The 22,618-nt window shown below is 43.0% G+C and overlaps 1 protein-coding gene across 1 annotated transcript in view; it reads left to right on the top strand.

The window, feature by feature from the left end:
- DZANK1 (double zinc ribbon and ankyrin repeat domains 1) overlaps positions 1-22,618 on the top strand; it is a 109,661-nt gene that overhangs the window by 80,846 nt on the left and 6,197 nt on the right. The window contains 4 exon segments of the mRNA XM_004614405.2: positions 6,063-6,166; positions 8,553-8,627; positions 10,613-10,709; positions 11,133-11,233. Of these exon segments, the coding sequence (XP_004614462.2) occupies positions 6,063-6,166; positions 8,553-8,627; positions 10,613-10,709; positions 11,133-11,233 (377 nt within the window).

The following is a 22,618-nucleotide window of genomic DNA, read 5'->3' as shown; positions in this document are numbered from 1 at the left end:
TATCGCTCTCTGCCATTCACCATTTTCCCTTAGTTTTAACAAATACTTTTCAAAACATATATCATTATTTAATATCATTTAAAAATATTTGGATTATTGATGTAAACCAAATATAAACAAGAAAGTTTGTAACTGTACCCCACAGTGATTTACTAATAAAATTTTCTTTTTCTTTTTGGGTCACACCCGACGATGCTCAGGGGTTACTCCTGGCTCTGCACTCAGAAATCACCCCTGGCGGTGCTCGGGGGACCATATGGGATGCTGGGAATCGAACCCGGGTCGGACGCATGCAAGGCAAACACCCTACCTGCTGTGCTATCGCTCCAGCCCCATTACTAATAAATTTTTTTTTTAAATTATTTGGATTATCATGACATTGCCTCTTTTTTATTGTGGTAAATTTCACACAGTGTTACCTCCCATTTTAACCATTTAAAAATATACAGTTTAGGCTAGAGAGATATTACATGGGTAAGTCATTTGCTTTGCATGCAACTGATTCTAGTTTAATCCCTGGTACCACGTATGTTCCTCTGAGCAATCACCAGGAGTGATCCAGCACAGATCCAGGAGTAAGTCCTGAGTGTGTGACAAGCCCTCCACTGAAAACCTAAAAACAGAAACCGTAAAGTACACAATCCAGTGAACTTTAGCACATTAGCAGTATTATATTACCATGACCACAGTCTATTTCTAGATTTTCATCATCTCCAAGATGAGTCCTATAATGTTTAAAATTAGTTTCTCTCCATACTCCTAAGTTTTTGGCAGTGCTCACAGAGAAGGTGTCTGCAATGATGTGGTGGATATTTGCCAGGGTTCACACTTCTAGCCATGATGCTTACACAGCTGTTTTTAGAGCATGTGGAGCAGAGAATTCGTAATGGTACTCAGAATCTGCTCCTGGCTCTGTGCTTATATCTCACACCTGGTAATGCCCAGGGGACCATATGTGGTACCAGGTATTGGACTGGGCCAGTCACATGCAAGACTTACCCACTATACTATCTCTCTAGCTGTTACCACAAAATATTACATAACCCTAAGTATATAGGTATATAAAATAGGTAAATAAACCAAACACATACTGATAATAAATATAAAGATATTTAGTATAAAACAAAATTTCAAGATTTTTCGCAACTTCGCACTTTCAGTTATACAACCTCATATTTGGTTGAGATCCATAGTTTAAGAAGCTAAGAACCAAACCTTCAACACTTTACATGGTAGAGGCCTGGAAGAGCTCAGAGAGATGAAGCACATGCTGGCAAGTGGAGTCCCCAAGTTTGAGTCCCATGGCACCTCACAGTCCTCCAAGCATTGCTGGGTGTGGACCTGGTGGCCTCCAGCATTACTGAACTACCAGGTGTGGCACAGCATTTAGCCAGGATCACCCAGCATGGCACGCAGGTCCCTGAGCACTGATTGGGAGCATCCTTCCAAAAATCTTGACAATCTCCTTCCTTTGTTGATATGTTTTCTAGTTCCTGTACCCATTTCCCCACTGGTATTCCTTACTAACCATCCTCTGATGTGAAGTGTTTGGTTGTGCATGTGGGCACATGAGAGCATATATATGACAGTGTTCTTTTTTAAAAATTAATCTTTTTATTGAAATACTGTGAGATACAGTTACAAAGCTTTCATGATTGAGTTTCAGTCATACAGTGACCAAGCACTCATCCCTCCACCAGTGCTCATTCCACCTCCAATGTTCCCAGTATCCCTCCCACCACTCCACCCCATCCTACCTCCTGCTTCTGTGGCAGCACCTTCCTTCTGACTGTCTTTTGGGCTTCGTGGTTTGCAATATAGATACTTAGAGGCCATCATGTTTGCTCCTGACTCTACTTTCAGCACGCAACTCCCATCTTGACCAGTCCCTCCAACCATCATTGACTTAGTGGTCTCTTCTCCATGCCAACTGCCTTCTCCCTAGCACCTGAGGCAGGCTTCGAAACTGTGAAGTGATCCATCTGGCCCTTGTCTCTACCGTCTTTGGGTTTCAGTCTCATATTTATATTCCACATTTATATTCCACAACTGAGTGCACTCATTCTATGTCTGTCCCTCTCTTTCTGACTTATTTCACTTAGCATGATACTCTTCATGTTCATCCACTTAGAAGCAAATTTTATGACTTCCTCTATTCTAACAGTTGCATGGTATTCCATTGTGTAGATGTACCATGGTTTCTTTAACCAGTCGTCTGTTCTCGGGCACTCAGGTTGCTTCCAGATGCTGGGTATTGTGAACAGTGCTGCAATATGACAGTGTTCTTATTCCTTTGCTTTTGTTCTAGGATGTTGCATGAATAAAATGTTTCCCAAAAGTTGAGTAAGTTAAATTTCTCTGACCTGAAACTGCACCCCCCCGCCACCGTGCCATTCATTTTTAGCTATCGTCACCCTAGGCTACATACTGGAATCACCTGGAAACTTGAAAAGTACAGATGCCTTACTTACCCCCTGCCTATGCCTCTGCACCCGCTTAGTTGTGTGGTGTTCACACACACCTGACTGTGGTGCACCTGGAAGTTGCTTATGACACCTGGTATCACAGACCCTCTGAATACTGCTTAGGGGACCATATGTGGTGCTAGAGACCAAACTGTGGTCAACCTCTGTGCAAGGCAAAGACCTGCACTCCTGTACTCTCTCTGCAGCCCCTGTCCTGTATTAAATGTGTTTAGGCTTTTGCTGCTTTTGCACCTTCTCAGTTTTCTAAAAGGGTGGATTCTCACTTTCTGACCATATTTGTACACTTCCATGGGTTTCTATAAAGCTCATGGGGCTGGTGGGCATGATTTTGATAGGCTGGTACCATTTTTGATACTTTAAGGTGTAATGGTTATTTAATAAGCCAATTTTTTTTTTTTGCTTTTTGGGTCACACCTGGAGATGCACAGGGGTTACTCCTGGCTCTGCACTCAGGAATTACTCCTGGCGGTGCTCAGGGGACCATATGGGATGCTGGGAATCGAACCTGGGTCGGCCGCGTGCAAGGCAAACGCCCTACCTGCATTGCTATTGCTCTAGCCCCCTTAATGAGCCAAAATTGACGCAGCACTTGAGGCTGACTTGTGTTTGTTGCAGCAGTAGGAGAGAGGGAATAGAACCTGTATGCCTCTCCAACCTGTATGAGGTACTAGCTGTGTGCCTAGCAGAGTGCTAATAGTATCTTTAAAATTGGGATAAGGGCCAGAGTGACAAGGGCCAGAGTAAAGCAGATAGGTTATTTGCCTTGCATGTGGCCAGCCCAAATTCAATCCCTAAGCTGCCAGGAGTGAACCCTGACCACAGAGCCCTGAGTACCATTGATGTGGCCCCAAAACCAAAAAATAAAACTAAAGTAATACAAAATTGGGATATCTGGGGCCAGAGAGGTAGTAGAGCAGGGAGGGTGCTTTCCTTGCATGTGTATCTGAGGTTTGGACCTTGGCAGTACATATGGTTCCCCCCAGCCCCACCAGTAGTGAGCACAGAGCCAAGAGTAAGCCTATCACCTTGCTATCAGTTTGACCTATGAAAAAAGCACAGAGAAAAATATCATAATATTGAGAAAACTGGTTATCTGTGCTTATACTCCAAGAAGTCGGTAAAGAAGTGCAGGATAGCTCACTGGGGTGAGGGACCACATGAAGAAGAACCAAGATGCTTAGCCAGTAGACAGCAACAAAGACTCAGCATTTGAGCAGTGCAGGCAGCAACCATGAGGGGGCCAGCACGAGCTGTTCACTGCACGGCTCCAAGAGCACACCTCCTGTTCTCCTTTCAGCCTTGCTTCTGCTCTCCAGCTTCTCCTCGCAGGGCCTCCAAGCCTAAGTTTTTACATCACAATGGATTTCTGCCTTCTCTGATGTTTTGCTCTACCTCTAAGGTCACCATGTCTTTTGGCTGGTTTGGTTTAGAGACAAGTGACTGTTTTTTTTTTTTAATCGACATTGCCAATGCTTCCTGTCTGCCTGCCAGCAACATGAGGTGCTTAGTAAATATCTGTGGCATGATGCCTACTTTGTGCCAAAGACTGTATATCATATACTCAGCATTCTCTTAGAGGTGGTGTGTCTGGTTATCCCCAGTGGTTGCCTACGATGTAGCACCCTAGGTGCCCAGTTCCAGTGCTGCTGTGGCAATTAGTTTCCCCTGCATCAGACAGGCCACACATCTCTGTTCGAGGGCTGCAGACATTGTTTGCATAATGAATAGGTGCAACCGAGAAGTTCTAGAGAGTCTCCATGATCTGAGAGTAGAGGGAAAGAGGCAAGCCATAAAATAAATATTCACAGGGGTTTGCTCCACGTGAAAGAATGTAAGGAGAGTCAAGCCTACGGATGCTCTTAAAACAGTGTCTGATGTAATAAAAAATAATAAAGAAGACTAATTGCTTTACTAGATATATGTAAGCCAGTAGTTTTCAGCTGTCAGTCCATTCTGTTTCCTGTAGAAGCAATTTTCTTTCAGAAGTAATTTGTAATCTTCGCTAAGTAGGTCTTTCAATTTGAGAATTTTTTTTTTTAATTTTTATTAAATCACCATGTGGAAAGTTACAAAGTTCTCAGGTTTATATGTCAGTTATACAATATTCAAACACCCATCCCTTCACCAGTGCCCATATTCCACCACCAGAAACCCCAGTATACCCCCCGCCCCCACCCCCTACCCCCTACTGTATAACTAATGAATTTCACTTCATTTTTTCTTTACCTTGATTACATTCCATAATTCAACACAAAACTCACTATAGTTGACATAACTCTCTCTCTCTTTTTTTTTCTCTTTTTCCTTTTCCCTTTTTTTTTTTCTTTTTCCCCCTCATCCCCCTTCCTGCGCCTCATAGTATGGTATACGCCACGCCACGTCGGCCAGCGTGGGGCTTTTGCTTAGTTCACAGTCCAGAGGTGGCTGCTACATTAAAAACCTTCAATATTTTCAACAAAAACTTACTGTTATTATTTGGAGTTTCCCCCCCAAATCAGACCTGTTCAAATGGAACCGATTCACATTGCTGACAATTATAAATGTTAAGTCGCGCGGACGCTGCTGCGTCCGCGCGGTTTTGGATTTCTGTATAAAGTCCAGGGAAAATTCTGCCAGAAATTACATAGCCCAGCTCACAGTTTTTTGACATGATTCAAAATGGGATAGTTTTAAATTTTCCTCCTTTTGCTGCATTGTTGTTTATATATAAGAATGCAACAGGTTTACATGTATTGAGTTTTGTAGTCTGCTGCTTTATTGAACAAGTATATTACTTTTAGAAGTTTGGACGTCAGGGGCTGGAGCAATAGCACAGCAGGTAGGGCATTTGCCTTGCCGACCCGGGTTCGATTCCCAGCATCCCATATGGTCCCCTGAGCATCGCCAGGTGTAATTCCTGAGTGCAGAGCCAGGAGTGACCCCTGTGGATCGCCAGGTGTGACCCAAAAAGCAAAACCCCCCCCCCCCAAAAAAAAAGAAGTTTGGACGTCAGATCTCTAAAGTTTTAAATGGTGGTAGAAAACTCAATTGTGTCTTAAACCCCAAGCAGACTTAAAAGGTTAAGGGGGAATTTTTCACTGATGGAAATGTTCAACATTATTGGTTGGGCTATCTATACTGACCCAAACTCAAAGTGCACATTTAAAATGTATATTTATGAATAAGTGATATCTCTGTGTGGTTAATTTAAGATGGAAAGAAAAAATCCTTGTGTGACCGTCAGAATCTGTTCTTCTTTTCTTTTTGGGTCACACCTGGTGATGCTCAGGGGTTACTCCTGGTTTATACACTCAGGAATTACTCCTGGTGGTGCTCAGGGGGCCATATGGGATGCTGGGAATCGAACCCGGTCTGCTATTGCTCCAGCCCCCAGAATATGTTCCTTTGAGATTTTGTAATATTCTGTGAGCAATCGTGTGCAAACAAAAATGGAATTCATTCTAATACGTAACAGTCTCAATAAGTAATTAGTAACCATTTGGGAAAGAAAAAGAACCTCATGGTTTCAACACTAGCATTTTCCTTTTTTAGTCTCAGAATTGTTATTTATGTGGATGGATTTCTCCTCTTCCTTAGGATACTGGAGAAAACAGTTGGATCACATCTCTGCTCACCTTCGGTCTTATGCTCAGAACAACCCTGAATTCCGTGCTGTGGTTGCAGAACCCAGGATGGGAAAGGTGGGTGAACTCTGAGGAACCCTTCCACTCTGCAGCACCTCAGAGGATCACATTGAGGTTCCTGCCACAGACGTGGGCCAGAAATCGCGCTTGACATGCCTCCTTTCCCTTTCTTACCTGCTTCCTACACTTCCTTTCTGTCATCCCAGGACTATTGACTTCATAAATCACCGGAAGTCTTGGTCTGCTTCTGGAGTCCTGACCTAGGACACAGATACTGTGAACATCTCATGCTTTTAATCTGAACACACTGATGGTCAGAATGAAGAGATCCAGGATTGTATTGTCTGGCCAGATTGAATGCTTCCGTTAATACTATATTAGCAGCAATAGTAATCCTGAGGGGCTGGATGCTAGTACAGTGATTTGGGTGCATGCTTAGCATGAGCTAGATCAAGCTTCAATTCCCAGCATCACATGGTCCCCCAAATATTGCTGGGTAAAACCCTCGAAGCCCTCGATCACTGCTGGGTGTGGCCCTGGAGGTCCCCAAGCATGTCCCCAGTAATCCAGGGTTTCCCAGCACCACAGTGCACAGGGACCATTACATCCTCGGGGGCTTGCAGTGAACCTTGGTCTAGTTGACTAAGAATCACAGGTGCAGCCCCAGACTTCATGAGAACCATTTGGGAGGCAAGCCTCCAAAATGATAATCCTGAGTTAACCATTTAACAGTATACTTGATAGCTGCAAAGTGTTCATTTCTAGTCCTTATAACAAAATTCTAAGGTCCAAGTGTTCCTTTATCATGCTTTTATTTAGTTCTTTTAATTCTTATATATTTTTCCTTTCAAAAGATGGAGTCTGTTGTTCCTTCCTCACCTGCCCTTGCCTGGAACCTGGGTGACCACTTGACTATTGAACTAACAGTATTACCTGAGCTATTCTATGGGACTCCAAAGGTGTGGCTGTTGGACACAATTAGCCTCCTCTAATTTGGCTTGTTCACCTACCAGCCTTCTTGGAGTCCAGCCACCACATCATGAGAGGTTCTAGCCACTGGGGGTACTACATAAAAGAACACCCCCCTGTGGCTCCAGTTCTCGAATTATCTTGACTCAGAAGCTAGGTAATAAGGGCTGAGATTCTAGGTCATTCTGGGCCCCAGCATTGAGGTGCTCTAGCCCTTTAGTCCACCAGCTAAGGCCTCAGAGCCTCAGGCAGATGGCAGTATCTCGTCACTGCACTCCCATGTCTCAGTCCAGAAACACAATAAAATGGTGATTGTTTAATGTCGTTGAGTTTGGGATAGTTTTTCACATTGTAGTAGATAATCAGGATAAGCCATGTTTGATGCCCAGGAAAATTTGATGTGGTTTGATTACTCAGGACTGCATTGCTGGGTCTTAGCAGATTCAGATTTGAAGCAGATCTCTCAGGTCCCCAGCTGAGACACTTTCTCTGGCATACAGCACCATCATAGAGTCAGACCCAGGAGACAACCATGACCTCTGTCTGCCAGAAGATTGGGGGCTTCTCACATCAGTACATTTTCCCTCTAACATCAAATAGGCAAATAGAGAAAAAGTTTCAGTGTTGAGTATTGCTCCGTTTTCTTTGAGAATTGATATTGGTGCATTGTTAATTCTCTGACTTAATACAGGGATCTACTAACTACAACTTGAGCTACCTCTCAATTTTGTCTTACAGACACTCACTTATTTACATATATCTGTGGCTGCTTTTGTGCTACAGTGGCAGTATTGAGTATTCAAGACAGAGGTCACCCAGCTTCAAATACTTACTCTCTGTTCCTTAAAACACCTTTGACCCCAGATTTAACTGGGGTTAAATTCTTCCCGCTCCTTTAAAAGGAAGTTATCCACCTGTGATTCTTTTTTTTTTTTTTTGCTTTTACGGTCACACCTGTTGATGCACAGGGGTTACTCCTGGCTCTGCACTCAGGAATTAACTCTGGTGGTGCTCAGGGTACCATATGGGATGCTGGGAATTGAACCCAGGTTGGCCACGTGCAAGGCAAACCCCTTCCTACTGTGCTATCGCTCCAGCCCTCACCACCTGTGATTATTGACCCCTCAAAGATACCTTTTCCCAGCCATATGGCTCAGTGGAATTTAAGTGTGTCTCTTATTTATACTATAAATGTGGATCTACTTATTTATCCAACCTGGCAGTCTCTGCTCTTCAATTGTAGTCTCTGCTCTTCAATTTAGTTTAGTTTATAATGAATGAAATAATAGGGATGTCTGGCATTATGCTATTTTTCATCTTTCACCTAGTTCTGTTGCTGTTTCTCTTTTCATGCCTTCTTTTGCATTAATATTTGATTAAATTTACAGTTTAACAACTCAAAATTTAATGACTGTTGCTTAGGGCACTGAATCCCATAACCTCAATTGTGAATTCTCTCTAATTTTTTTTAAAGCTCATCTCTGCTACTGTCCATCAAGATGGCTATGAAGTTAGCCTCAGACTGAATTATATTCAAGTCTCAAACAAAGTGAGTGAAACATCCAGATGTTACCCATTTGAGAACTGAGTAGAAAATTGTGGCTCACTGTTTACTGAAATGCTGTGTATAACCTACAGAGTGAAAATGTTCCAAGAATTAAGATAGCTGACTGGAGGATAGGCAAGTAATTTCATAAATTGGATAACTAACAGCTTTCATACACATATCAAATAGTAACAGAATTATCACCCACCTTATTGGCCCTATTGTTCTCGCACTTGATTCTACTCACTGCAGTTGCATGGTGGGTCTGGGATACAACTGACTTGAGAAAAATGCTTATAAAAATGCTTGTTGACCTGTACTTTGACCTATTTGCCTATATAAACCAAACTTATATAAACCAATTTATGTTGCCAGTCTTTCTATAACAGATAAAAGATACACTATCTAATACAGTGATTGGGGGCATTGTCAGGGAGTCCTGAAGTGTCTTACAGGCATTAATTGATACTGGACAGTTTCATTTCACTGGACATTTCACTAGTTAGGAGAGCTAATAGTGTCTAAAATCAGAGTAGCTGGAAGCCGAGCCTGAGAGATAGAACAGCAAATAGATGCTTGCCTTGCACATGGCCAAACCTCATAGTCCCCTGAGCACTGCCAGGAGTGATTCCTCATCATGGAGCCAGGAGTAAGTCCTGAGCACTGCCGCATATGGCCAAATTACCAATAATTTTTTTAATTTTAAAAATAAAATTGGATAGCTACATGGGCCTTGTATAACTCAAAGGCGTTTGAGAATATTGAGTAGGTGAATGCACATAAAAGTGCTTTGCAACCAACCAAAGCTGTAAATGCTGCGTTCCCAGTTGTGTAGTTAGAGGTCAGAATGTACTTCAGGAGGAGAGTGAGGAGTATGCCTTGTAGACAAGGCAGGGAAAAGGGGCCGAGTGAGTGCTGGTTAGTCATACCACATAGCCAGCACAGTTTAGGCAAAGAGGGGAGGGACATAACCTTGAGGTCAGGTCAGGTCTTCTGAGGACAGTTGGCCCAAGAAAGGGACAAGCTAAGAGCTGTTAGCAGCCAACATGGCAGCTGGGGACAGATCTGTTGAGAACTAATAAGGAACTGAGTGGACACTGAGAGTTCTAACAGCACAGTAACTGTCAGGTATGAGTGGAGTAACTATCCCTAAGTCTAGCACGTGTTTTGTCTTAGATGCATATTCTAGTCAACAAGAAGGAGTTGGTGGTTTCCAGTGGCCAGAGAAGGTAGCCCCATGAGGTGAGAGTGGATGCCAGGCCACAGTATGGACCAGGTGAACAGAATCTCAGGTCTGTCTGTGCATCATCTCTCCTCATTCACCACACATTCATTTTACTCATTTTACTCCCACCATACCTTTTTTCGAGGTAGGACACAGTATTTCCACTTTACATATGAGGAGCCTGAGGTTCAGAGAAGTGACACTTCTTGGGTCTTTCCAAGGTCATCACTAAACTAGGAAGTGATACAACTGAGGCTCAAAGTTTGCAGCCTGAGCCTCCCCACCATGCCACTCCAATTCCAAGGGTCTTGAGAAGAGGGAGGCCACAGTTACTTCTGAATGGTGTGAAGCTGACTAGGGAAGGTGGTTTGGCTTGAACCTGTTGGTGAGGGATCCCACAATGAGGAGTGGACCATAACTGAAGTGACAGAAAGGAGAGGCCAGCCCCAGGAAGTTTTTAAAAGACAAAGTGGGTGAAAGGTGGTGTGAGAAAGGTGTCGGGAAGGATGCCGGATTTCGGGTGTGGGTAAGTACTCAGTGGGGGAATGTGAGTATAAGTGTTTTGGACCCAAACAAAGCTGTACACTGTAACTCCATTGTGTAGTTCGAGGTCAAGAAGGTACTTACACAGAATGGGATAAAGTTGTGTAGGACAAGGCAGAAATGAGCAGCAGTTTTTCTCTCTGACAAGAAAGAGCAACATTTTAGCAGGGCCAGGCTTTCTGCCTCTTCATTCACTGTACTTAAATTTTCTCCTTGCTAGAACCTTTACCTCAACAAATCGACAAATTTTAGCGACCAGTTTCTGAGCAGTGTTACCGAGGGGAGTGATGGGCAGTTCGGCAGCAGGTCCAGCCTGGGTGAGTTGAACCCTTCTGGGATTTCAAGACATTTTACCAGGGGTATACTGACTTGGCAGAGAATTAAACTCTGCCAACCAAGCAGACATTCTTACTTTTATGCCCTAACTATTTCATTCTGGCTTCCATTAGTCAAGTGTGATTTGAAGTCTTTCATAGGGGTTAGGGAGCAGTGTGGGAGATGGTGAGCCGTGAGGGTTCTTTAAGCCATAATCCCTTTCGTAAATCACTGTCCACCCACCTTCCAACCCCCGGCTGAGGGGAGTGGCTGCAAGAGTTCTTCCTGCCTGGTAATCATACAGGAATTTCTATAAAGTCTATTTTATTTTTGTAACCTCTTAAGGGATATTGGCATAAATAGCACTTTGCCTGTTGGCATTTGCAGCAGACATTATTTTTGCCCTATACTCTTTGTCATTCCAGTGAGTGATTACAGCCAGAGCATGTCAGATACCACTGAAAAACTCAAGAAGACAAAGCATTTCAAGATCAAAAACCTTCATGAAAAGGAAAAACAGATAACAGTATGTGCACTCCTTGGCCTTTTATTTATTTATTTTTTCTTTTTGGGTCACACCCAGCGATGCTCAGGGGTTACTCCTGGCTTTGCACTCAGGAATTACTCCTGGCAGTGCTTGGGGGACCATATGGGATGCCGGGGATCGAACCTGTGTCGGCCGCGTGCAAGGCAAACGCCCTACCCGCTGTGCTATCGCTCCGGCCCCACTCCTTGGCCTTTTAGCTGTCTTCTTCAGATTATCTAATAGTCTGTTTTTATATTAATGTGAACAGAAAAACACTCCCTCATTTTTTTCTTCCTTTTTAAAAGCAGTGTGGTTTCATTTCATGGAGGTAGACTCTGAAAGTTTCTTGATTGTTTGGCATAGAGATAGTATGGTAGTGCGGCACTCGCCTTGGGTGTAACCGGGCCGGGCTTCGATCTCCAACATTACATATGGTCTTGTGAGCACCACCAGGAAAGATCACTGATCACAGAGCCAGGAATAAGCCCACAGCACCATCAGATGTGCCTCACAAAGCAAAGTAATGATTATAAAAAAATAGATAAGGACATAAAAAAGTCTCAATTATTAAGATAATTTTTCGTTTTTGTTTATTTGTTTGGGGGTCATTCCTGGTAGTGCTCAGGGCTTCTTGGCTCTGCACTCAGTGGTCACTCCTGGTGGGACTAGGGGAACGACACTTGGTGCTGGAGAGCAAACCACATCAGCTGAATGCAAGTCAAATACCATACCCATTGTACTATCACTCTGGCCCAATTAGGATAAGTTTCAAGTTCTCACCAGTTTCCTGAATCACTTCTGTTTCCTCTAGGGTCAGTTCCAGCTGCTGCTGATTTACTTTGTTCGGTTTGTCTCAACTACGTGTCAGATCATATTGTCAGAGGAAGGGCTAGTTTGTTTATCAGGGTGCCTGGCATGAATGCTCCGTAAGCACATGTGGACCCGAGGGTGTTTGTGGGTGGATGAGCTGCCTGTGGGGCAAGGTTTCCCTGGGAGAGAATATGGTAAGGAAGCAGAAGAAAGCATTGACATTTCCCCGAGGGGATGGCGTGTTTAATGCTCTAGTGGGTGCCCTCCTGGATGGAGCTTTTTCCTGCCCTGCAGGCCTTCCCTGCATCTCTCAGATGCCTGGGCTCAGCTTTGCTTCCCTTGTTGAGCCCCAGCAGCCCCAGTGGAAGTTTTTGTTAGACAGATTAATGAGCTCTGGAAAATAGTTTCTAGAGTTTAAGAAGAGAACAAACACTTCCTGCCCTTCCTGCCAGCCGTCAGTACTATTCGCAGGAGAACTCTTGAGTATTGCCTTGCGTCTGCTCTCCTGGTTGGTTAACACTGAGCTGCAGGGCTTTTCAGAGAAAAAAAGGATGGAGTCTGAACCTACTTCTTTGTTTATTTACCTCTCATATTTCATTTACTGTTAGTCATTGGAATCCCCCACAATTTCTGATCTATTGCTGATGTAATCCTTTCAGAGTTTCCCATGGCTGTTAGAGTTTTGGTTTTTAAAAATTTAGGCCACAGGGCTGAACAGTTGGAACAGCGAGTAGAATACTTGCCTTGAAGCCGACCAGGGCTCCATCCCCAGCATATGGTACCCTTACATATGGTACCCTAAGCACTGTCAGGGTGGATTCCTGAGCACAGAGCCAGGAGTTAGCTCTGAGCACTGCCAGGGGTGTCCGAGAACAAAACGAACAACAGAGACCACAAATCACTTCAACTGGAGTTTGGGAAAAAGACTGAATGCCCCTGCTCAGAGCCCCATTTCCCTTGAGTTCACCCTCTTTGACTGCAGGAGGGAAAAATCCTGGGTCTGTGGAAGGGGGAGTGGAGATGAACAGTGTCCATTTTCCTTCCCTTTGCGGTCACCCGGCTCTTAGGCCTCGTCCCCAGCACACAACAGGTTCCCAGCCACCATCATGATTCCTCTGACACCAGAGACTCTTCCCCGCAACAAGCTTTGCAAATAGGAGCTACCTATAAACTGGGGGAAGGGGCTTAATGTAGTGTTAGCTTTCCTGGCTTATAATTCCTCATACTCTCCACCACCTCCCGTGTTGTTAGGAAGAGTACTACAGCATTCCATTTGCCTAATAACAATTTACCACCTTAGAGACTCCACCCACTTATTCTGTATGTGACTAAATCTCCCATTTTCTTTATTTTTTCATTCATAGTTAGGGGACAAGACAACAGAAACTCCTGCACCCTTTCACTCATTTATTATTCACTTTATAGGAGCCTTCTCAGCAGTGCTTGGGCAGTCCTTCAAAAACTAGAAATTGAGCTTCCATATGACCCCGCAATACCACTTCCAGGAATATATTCCGAGGATGCAAAAAAGCACAGTAGAAATGACATCTGTACTTATATGTTCATTGCAGCATTGTTCACAATAGCCAAATCTGGAAACAACCCGAGTTCCCTAAAACAGATGACTGATTAAGGAAACTTTGGTACATCTACACAATGGAATACTATGCAGCTGTTAGGAGAGATGAAGTCATGAAATTTGCTTATAAAAAGGGCACTCCCAGTGATATTCAGCCTGGTTGTACAGACCTGAGGGTTTAATACTTGGGCCTGATAATGTGGTCCTGCTTGGACCCAGTGTTACTGGGGACTCCAGGCCACACCCACTGGTGTGAGGAAGTGTGCAGTGTGGGGATCCATATATGAGATGCACCCCACCTCTCCCGGCTCTGTTTACTGATTATTCTTTTTTTATTAATATTTTATTTTATTTTATTTTATTTATTTTGCTTTTTGGGTCACACCCAGCGATGCTCAGGGGTCACTCCTGCCTCTGCACTCAGGAATTACCCCTGGCGGTGCTCAGGGGACCATATGGGATGCTGGGAATCGAACCCGGGTCAGCCTCGTGCAAGGCAGATGCCCTACCTGCTGTGCTATCACTCCAGCCCCGTTTTATTAATATTTTAATTGAATCACCATGAGATACACAGTACAAAGCTTTCATGATTGAGTTTCAGTCATACAATGTTCTAACACCCAGATTCTTTTTGTTCACATATGCATCAGGCATAGATGTTGAAATTGAGACATCAAGTTCATGTTCTAGTGCATTTTCCCACAGGAAAAGGCATTTGGTATAGATAACTATATGATCTCAAGTCTCCTGGGGTGTTCACTTCTTGGAATACCGTGTTCCAGGCTACTCACCATAGAGTATGAGGCCCTGGAGACTAAGCCTCAACCTAGTACCTTCTGAAAGACTCAGAAGCCTGACCAGCATCCTTATCCCAATGACTTTAGAGAGAGCAGCAGGTGGGGCAGATATTATTTCCTTGTTTGTTTGTTTTTGTGTCACACCTAGCATTGCTCAGGGTGCCATATGGAATACTAGAAATGAAAAATGGTCATCCACATGCAAGGCAAGTTCTCTGTCACGCTGTACTATCACTCTGGTCCCTGTTTCTATTTATTTATTTAGTTATGTATTTATGTATTTATTTATTTATTTTGCTATTGTCGCAAAAACTCAATTTTTTAAATTTATTATTTTTTTATTTTGTAAGTTAGTTTACAATATTTGATTACATTTAATATTAAAACACCAATCCTACCACCATTACATCTTCCCACCACCAAATTTGGGATGTTTCCATCCCAAGCCCCAACCTCTGTCCCAAAACACAACTGAAATAATATACTTCTTTTTTTTAATTTAATTTTATTGAATCACTGTGAGATAGTTACAAGCTTTCATACTTGCTTTACAATCATGCAATGATCAAAGACCCATCCCTCCACCAGTGCACATTCCCAACCACCAGTATCCCCAGTATACCCCCCCTTTCCCACCCTACCCCTGCCTCCATGGCAGACAATATTCCCCATACTCTCTCTCTATGTTTGGGCATTATGGCTTGTAACACAGACACTGAGAGGTCATCATGTTTGGTCCATTATCTACTTTCGGCATGCATCTTCCATCCCCACCAATTCCTCCAGCCATCATTTTCTTAGTGATCCCTTCTCTATTCCATCTGCCTTCTCCCTTCTGCTCATGAAGCAGGCTTCCAGCTATGGGGCAATCCTCCTGGCCCTTGTATCTACTTTCCTTGGTTGTCAGCTTCATGTGATGTTATTCTATACTCCACACATGAGTGCAGTCCTCCTATGTCTATCCCTCTCTTTTTGACTCATTTTACTTAGCATGATACTCTCCATGTCTATCCATTTATAAGCAAATTTCATGACTTCATCTCTCCTAACAGCTGCATAGTATTCCATTGTGTAGATGTACCAAAGTTTCCTTAATCAGTCATCTGTTTTAGGGAACTCGGGTTGTTTCCAGATTTGGCTATTGTGAACAATGCTGCAATGAACATATAAGTACAGATGTCATTTCTACTGTGCTTTTTTGCATCCTCGGAATATATTCCTGGAAGTGGTATTGCGGGGTCATATGGAAGCTCAATTTCTAGTTTTTGAAGGACTGTCCATATTGTTTTCCAGAAAGGCTGGACCAGTTGGCATTCCCACCAACAGTGAAGATGTGTCCGTTTCTTCCCACATCCATATCAGCACTAGTTGCTTTTGTTCTTTGAATGTGTGCCAGTCTCTGTGGTATGAGATAATATCTCATTGTTGTTTTGATTTGCATCTCCCTGATGACTAGTGATTTGGAGCATTTTTTTCATGTGCCTTTTGGCCATTTGCATTTCTTTTTTGAGGAAACTTCTGTTAATTTCTTCTCCCCATTTTTTGATGGGGTTGGAGGTTTTTTTTTTTTATACAATTCTACTAATGTCTTGTATATCCTGGATATTACTCCCTTATCAGATGGGTAAATATTCTTTCCCATTCTGTGGACTCTCTGTATTTTGGATACTGTTTCTTTTGAAGTGCAGAAGCTTCTTAGTTTGAGGTAGTCCCATTTGTTTCTGTTTGCTTCCACTTGCATGGTCAGTGCTGTTTCATTCTTTTTTTTTTTTTGCTTTTTGGGTCACACCTGGCGATGCACAGGGGTTACTCCTGGCTCTGAACTCAGGAATCACCCCTGGCGGTGCTCAGGGGACCATATGGGATGCTGGGAATCGAACCCGGGTTGGCCGCGTGCAAGGCAAACGCCCTACCCGCTGTGCTATTGCTCCAGCCCCAGTGCTGTTTCATTCTTAAAAATGCTTTTAGCTTCAATGTCATGGAGAGTTCTGTGTACATTTTCCTCTATGTAACTTACAGATTCATGTCTGATACTGAGGTTTTTAATCCACTTTGATATGAATTTTGTGCCTGGCATTAGACAGAGGTCAGAGTTGATTTTTTTGCAGGTAGCTATCCATTTTTCCCCAGCACCACTTGTTGAAGAGGCTTTCCTTGTTCCACTTCAGATTTCTTGCTCCTTTGTCAAAGATTTAGTGGCCATATATTTGAAGGTCTGTAACACGATATTCAACTCTGTTCCATTGGTCCGAAAGTCTGTTTCTAACCCAATACCATGCTGTTTTAATTACTACTGCTTTATAGTAGAGTTTGAAGTTGGGGAAGGTGATGTCACCCATTTTCTTTTTCCCAAGGATTGCTTTAGCTATTCGTGGGGGTTTATTGTTCCATATGAATTTCAGGAGTGTTTTGTCTATTTCTTTGAAAAATGTCATGGGCATCCTGATAGGAACCGCATTAAATTTTTATAGTGCTTTTGGCAGTATTGCATTTTGATAATGTTAATTCTCCCTATCCATGAGCAGGGGATGTGTCTCCATTTCCTAGTGTCCTCTCTTATTTTTTGAAGTAGTGTTTGGAATTTTCCTTGTATAGGTCCTTCACCTCTTTGTTTAAGCTGATTCCAAGGTACTTGATTTTCTGAGGTACTATTGTGAATGGTATTTTTTTAAATGTCTCTTTCTTCTCTTTCATTATTTGTATATAAGAAAGCCATGGACTGTTGGGTGTTGATTTTGTAGCCTGCCACTTTACTATATCGACCTATTGTTTCTAGAAGCTTTTCTGTAGAGTCTTTAGGGTTTTCTAAGTATAGTATCATATCATCTGCAAATAGTGATAATGTGACCTCTTCCTTTCCTATCTGTATGCCTTTGATATCTTTTTCTTGTCTAACTGCTATGGCCAGGACTTCCAGTACTATATTGAATAGGAGTGGTGATAGCGGGCAACCTTGTCTTGTGCCCGATCTTAGAGGGAAGGCTTTTAGTTTTTCCCCATTGAGATTGATACTTGCCATGGGCTTGTGGTAGATGGCTTTGAATATATTGGGGAAAGTTCCTTTGATGCCCATTTTGCTGAGAGTTTCTATCATAAATGGGTGCTGGATCTTGTCAAGTGCTTTCTCTGCATCTATTAATATGATCATATGGTTTTTATTATTTCTTTTATTGATATGGTGAATTATGTTGATTGACTTGCGAATGTTAAACCATCCTTGCATCCCTGGGATGAATCCTACTTGGTCATGGTGTATGACTTTTTGATGAGTCGTTGGATTCTATTTGCTAATATTTTATTGAGCATCTTTGCATCTGTGTTTATCAGAAATATCAGTCTGTAATTCTCTTTTTTTTTTTTTGGCTTTTTGGGTCACACCCGGCTATGCTCAGAGGTCACTCCTGGCTCTGCACTCAGGAATTACCCCTGGCGTTGCTCGAGGGACCATATGGGATGCTGAGAATCGAACCCGGGTCAGTTATGTGCAAGGTAAACCCCCTACCCACTGTGCTATCACTCCAGCCCCTGTAATTCTCTTTCTTTGTGGTATCTCTGTCTGATTTTGGTACAAGGGTGATATTTGCTTCATAGAAACTGTTTGGAAGAGGGGCTGGAGCGTTAGCACAGCAGGTAGGGCGTTTGCCTTGCACGCGGCTGACCCAGGTTCGATTCCCAGCATCCCATATGGTCCCCTGAGCACCACCAGGAGTAATTTCTGAGTACAGAGCTAGGAGTAAGCCCTGTGCATCGCCAGGTGTTACCCAAAAAAAAGCAAAAGAAAAAAAAAAAGAAACTGGAAGTGTTTTTGATACTTCAATTTCCTGGAAAAGCTTAAAGAGGATTGGGAGTAAGTCCTCTTTAAAGGTTTGAAAGAATTCACGAGTGAACCCATCTGGGTCAGGACTTTTGTGCTTGGGGAGACTTTTTATTACCATTTCAATTTCCTTGATGGTGATAGGTCTGGTCAGGTACTCCAGGTCTTCTTGGTTTAGCCTTGGGAGGCTATAGGAATCTAGAAATTTATCCATTTCCTCAAGGTTTTTGTGTTTCGTGGCATAAAGAGTCTCGAAGTAATCTCTGAAAATCCTTTGAATTTCTGTAATTTCTGTTCTTATGTCCCCCTTTTCATTTCTGATTCTGTTTATTAGGGTTTTCTCTCTCCATTTTTTTGAGTCTTGCTAGAGGTTTATCTTGTTTATTTTCTCAAAGAACCAGCTCTTGGTTTCATTGATCTTTTGGATTGTATTTTGGGTTTCCATCTCGTTAATTTCTGCTCTGAGCTTTATTATTTCCTTCCTCCTGTTCGGATTGGGCTCCTTTTGTTGGTCATTCTCCAAGCTCTTAAGCTGTGAGGTTAGGTTACTTATGTGGGCTCACTCTTCCTTCCTTAGTAATGTGTGTAGAGCTATAAACTTTTCTCTTAACACGGCTTTTGCTGTGTCCCATAAGTTTTGGTAACTCAATATCCTCATTTTCATTTGTTTCCTGGAATCTTTTGATTTCCTCTTTGATTTCCCTTCTAAGTCACTCATTGTCTAATAGGTGAGCTGTTTAATTTCCCAGGTGTTTGATTTAGTTTTCTGTTTGTGTGTGTGATTTGTTTCTAATTTCAGTGCATCATGGTCTGAGAAGATTGTTGATACAATCTCTATCTTCTTAATTTTATGGAGGTATGTTTTGTTGCTCAGCATGTGGTCTCTCTTGGAGAATGTTCCCTGCACACTTGAGAAGAATGTGTGTATGTCCTTGCTAAGTTTGAGTCTGGTTGATCTACCAAGAGGTGATAAAGCGGAGTTGAAGTCCCCCACTAGTATTGTGTTGCTATGGATGTCTTTCTTCAAGTCTATGAGTAGTTGTTTTAAGTACTTGCTGGTCCCTCATTAGGTGCATAAATATTTAATATTGTAAGTTCTTCCTGTTGTACAGATCCCTTTATCAATAAGAAATGACCTTCACTGTCTCTTGTGATCTTCTTCAGTCTGAAATCAATGTGGTATGATACAAAGATGGCCACCCCCGCTTTTTTATGGGAGTTGTTTGCTTGTAGGATTGTTTTCCAGCCTTTGACTTTGAGCCCTGTGTTTGCTCTGACTGTTGAGATGTGTTTCTTGCAGGCAGCAGAATGTTGAGTTCAATTTTCTAATCCATTCTGTCACTGTGTCTTAATTGGTACGTTTAGCCCATTGAAGTTATGGGGTTTTGTCCCATTTTTCTGTTGAAATTTGGTATATTTGAGCGACCAGTCTTGTCTTATAGTAGCCCATTCTGTTGTTCTTGTAACCATGGTTTTGAGTCTATGAAGTTCCTGAACTGTTGTTAATTTATGAAACTGTGTGTTATTCCTTCTGTTATGAATGAGAGTCTAGCTGGGTAAAGTATTTTTGGTGAGGCATTTATTTCATTGAGTTTTTTCACTATATCCCACCACTGTTTTTGAGCTGTGAGGGTTTCATCAGACAAGTCGGCTGTGAATCTTAAGAATGCTTCTTTAGGAGCTGGAGCAATAGCACAGCAGGTAGGGCGTTTGTCTTGCACACGGCTGACCCGGGTTCGATTCCCAGCATCCCATATGGTCCCCTGAGCACCGCCAGGGGTAATTCCTGAATGTAGAGCCAGGAATAACCCCTGTGCATCTCCAGGTGTGACCCCCCCCCCAAAAAAAAAGAATTCTCCTTTGTAGGCAATTTCTTTCTTTGCTCTTGCTGCTTTCAGGATTTTGTCTCTAAAGTTTTGGTCATTTTGATCAGGATGTGTCTTGGGGTATTTTTATTTGTATTTCTTGTAGCTGATACCCTTCAAACCTACTGAATGTGGTCACGTGTTTTCTTCAGTTCTGGGAACATCGTAGCAATGATGTCTTTGACAGTTTCTTCTTCATCAGGGTTTTCTTCCTATCCCTCTGGGACTCCAATAATTCTTATATTACTCCTCTTGGCTTCATCATGATCTTCTCTTGCCATCTGTTCCCAGATTGTCAGTCTCTTTTCTATTTTCTGTTCTTTTCTAGAGAGTCTCTGAACTTTATCTTCGAGCTCACTGATTCTGTCCTCAGCAGCTGTTACTCTGCTGCTGAAGGCTTCCACTGAGTTTTTTTATTCACTTACCAGGTTTTTCAGGTCTGAAATTTCTGTTTGTAATTTTGTTTGCATTTTCTGCATTTCTGCCTTCAAATCCTCTTGTGTTTTATTGGCATTGCTATCCATTGTTTCTTTTAGCTCCCTAAGCATCCTCAGTAGCTCCCTTCTAAATTCCCTGTTAGAGAGGTTGTCTAGGACTTCACTGCTGTTGGGTCTTCTGGGCTAGCCTCTTCAATAAGTAAGCTAGGTGGGGTTCTGCATTGCTTTACTGTTGTGACCTATGTGATTTAGCCCTTCACACTCACTGTTACTATTCTGCTTATGATGCAGTATTAATTGAGGTGGGCTTAATGAGTTATTGGCTGTGTTTCTGGTGGTGAAGCTAACCTAGTGGAAGTTCCAACTAAGAGGGTAACTTACGGTTCTTATGGGATATGGAGGGGGAGAATAACTCACGGCCACGTTAGTGGTCATTGTTCTGGGAAGGAGCCCTGACATGGCTGGGTACCTGTATGGGATGAGCAGAGGGTGCCTAGAACGTTGCAGCTTGGGGTGCACACACGGTGTACCTCAATTCCTGTCCCCCGCAGGTCAAGGGTGAAAACCAGCCGCTCTGGGGTCTGGTTAGAATGGCAGCTCCAGGAAGGAGCCCTGACACGGGCTGGACATTGAATGGGATGAGCCCAAAACAATATATTTCATATTATCTGTTATGAAGAACTGCTGAACATGCTTATAAAAAAGTATTCATATAGAAAAGAGTGTGAAGACTGTTCTATTTTGGCAGAAGCCATTGAGACATTCTATAGGATATCACTAACATGTTGTTAAACTTTGGGTGATGTGAGCTCTGGTATATGTATCTGAAAATTTGTATATGCATATTTTCAGATACATGATTTGTTGCCTACTATCTGAACCCCATGAAATATGGTGTGGTAATTATGGAGAATGGGTAGGGAGTGTCTTATGATGTGTCCAGGAATAGGTTCATTTCTGCGGGAGGCTTGGCCCGAGCGTGTGGGGAGCAGCCTTGAGTATGGCGGTGGTTGGGTTGTGGAGGTTTTCGGCTGTGTAGGCTGGGTCCCTTGGGGTGGGAAGGGCTCTCACCTGCCCCCTTCTAGGGCACCCAGAGTGACGCAGCTGGTGGCATGACTGTGGGGACCTCATGTTATGCCCCATTCTGGGGGAAATAGCTGTGTCCTGTTTCTGTTTTAAAGGGAAAGGAGTGGCAGTTCCAAGAAAACCCTAGGAGTCACTTGGGATGCAGTATCTGAAATATACCAAACACATTTCCTTTAGTTTTCCAGCATCTAGTGTTTGAATCTTTATAAATAAGGAGAGATGACACACAAAAAGGAATTTTAGGGACAGGAGTGACAGTAAAGTGGTAGGGTGCTTGCCTTGCACGAAACTGATCCTGGCGCAGTCCCATAGGGTCCCTGAGCACCAGCAGGAGTGATTCCTGAGTGCAAAACCAGGAGTAACCCCTGCCCCAAAACAAAAGCAAACAAACAAAAAGAAAACAAAAGAATTTGATCATATTCTAAAAATGTTAAAAACAGTAAGCTTTTTTTGTTTCTGATGGTAGCTGCTTTTCCCAAGCAGGAGGTCAGCTTTACCGGTTTACTCACTCCTTCTCAAGGGAGCATGTTTTCTCAACAGTTATAAAGTATGCAAAGTAAGTTTCAGGATTTACCTTATTGTCTTCAAGAAATAATAAAACTAGTGTGGAATTTCTGGTTGTTGTGATGGTTGTGGTTGTGGTTGTGTGTGTGTGATTTCTCATTGCAGTTCTGACCTCAATAATGTTAGTGTGACAACCAATAATTTATGTATTAGATGTCTTTCTGCTGTTGAAGACTGTACACACCTGCACACACACACACACGCACACACACGTGCACACACGTGCACACACATGCGCACACACGCACACACACACGTGCACACACACGTGCACACACATGCGCACACACGCACACACACACATGCACACACACGTGCACACACATGCGCACACACGCACACACACGTGCACACACATGCGCACACACGCTCACACACACTCTCTCTCTCTCTCTCTCTCTCTCTCTCTCTCTCTCTCTCCCCCCCCCCACAT

The sequence above is a fragment of the Sorex araneus genome, chromosome 3, assembly GCF_027595985.1.
Source record: "Sorex araneus isolate mSorAra2 chromosome 3, mSorAra2.pri, whole genome shotgun sequence".
Lineage (NCBI taxonomy): Eukaryota > Metazoa > Chordata > Mammalia > Eulipotyphla > Soricidae > Sorex > Sorex araneus.
The sequence above is the reverse complement of the archived record's forward strand: the minus strand, read 5'-3'. Positions and strand labels throughout refer to the sequence as shown.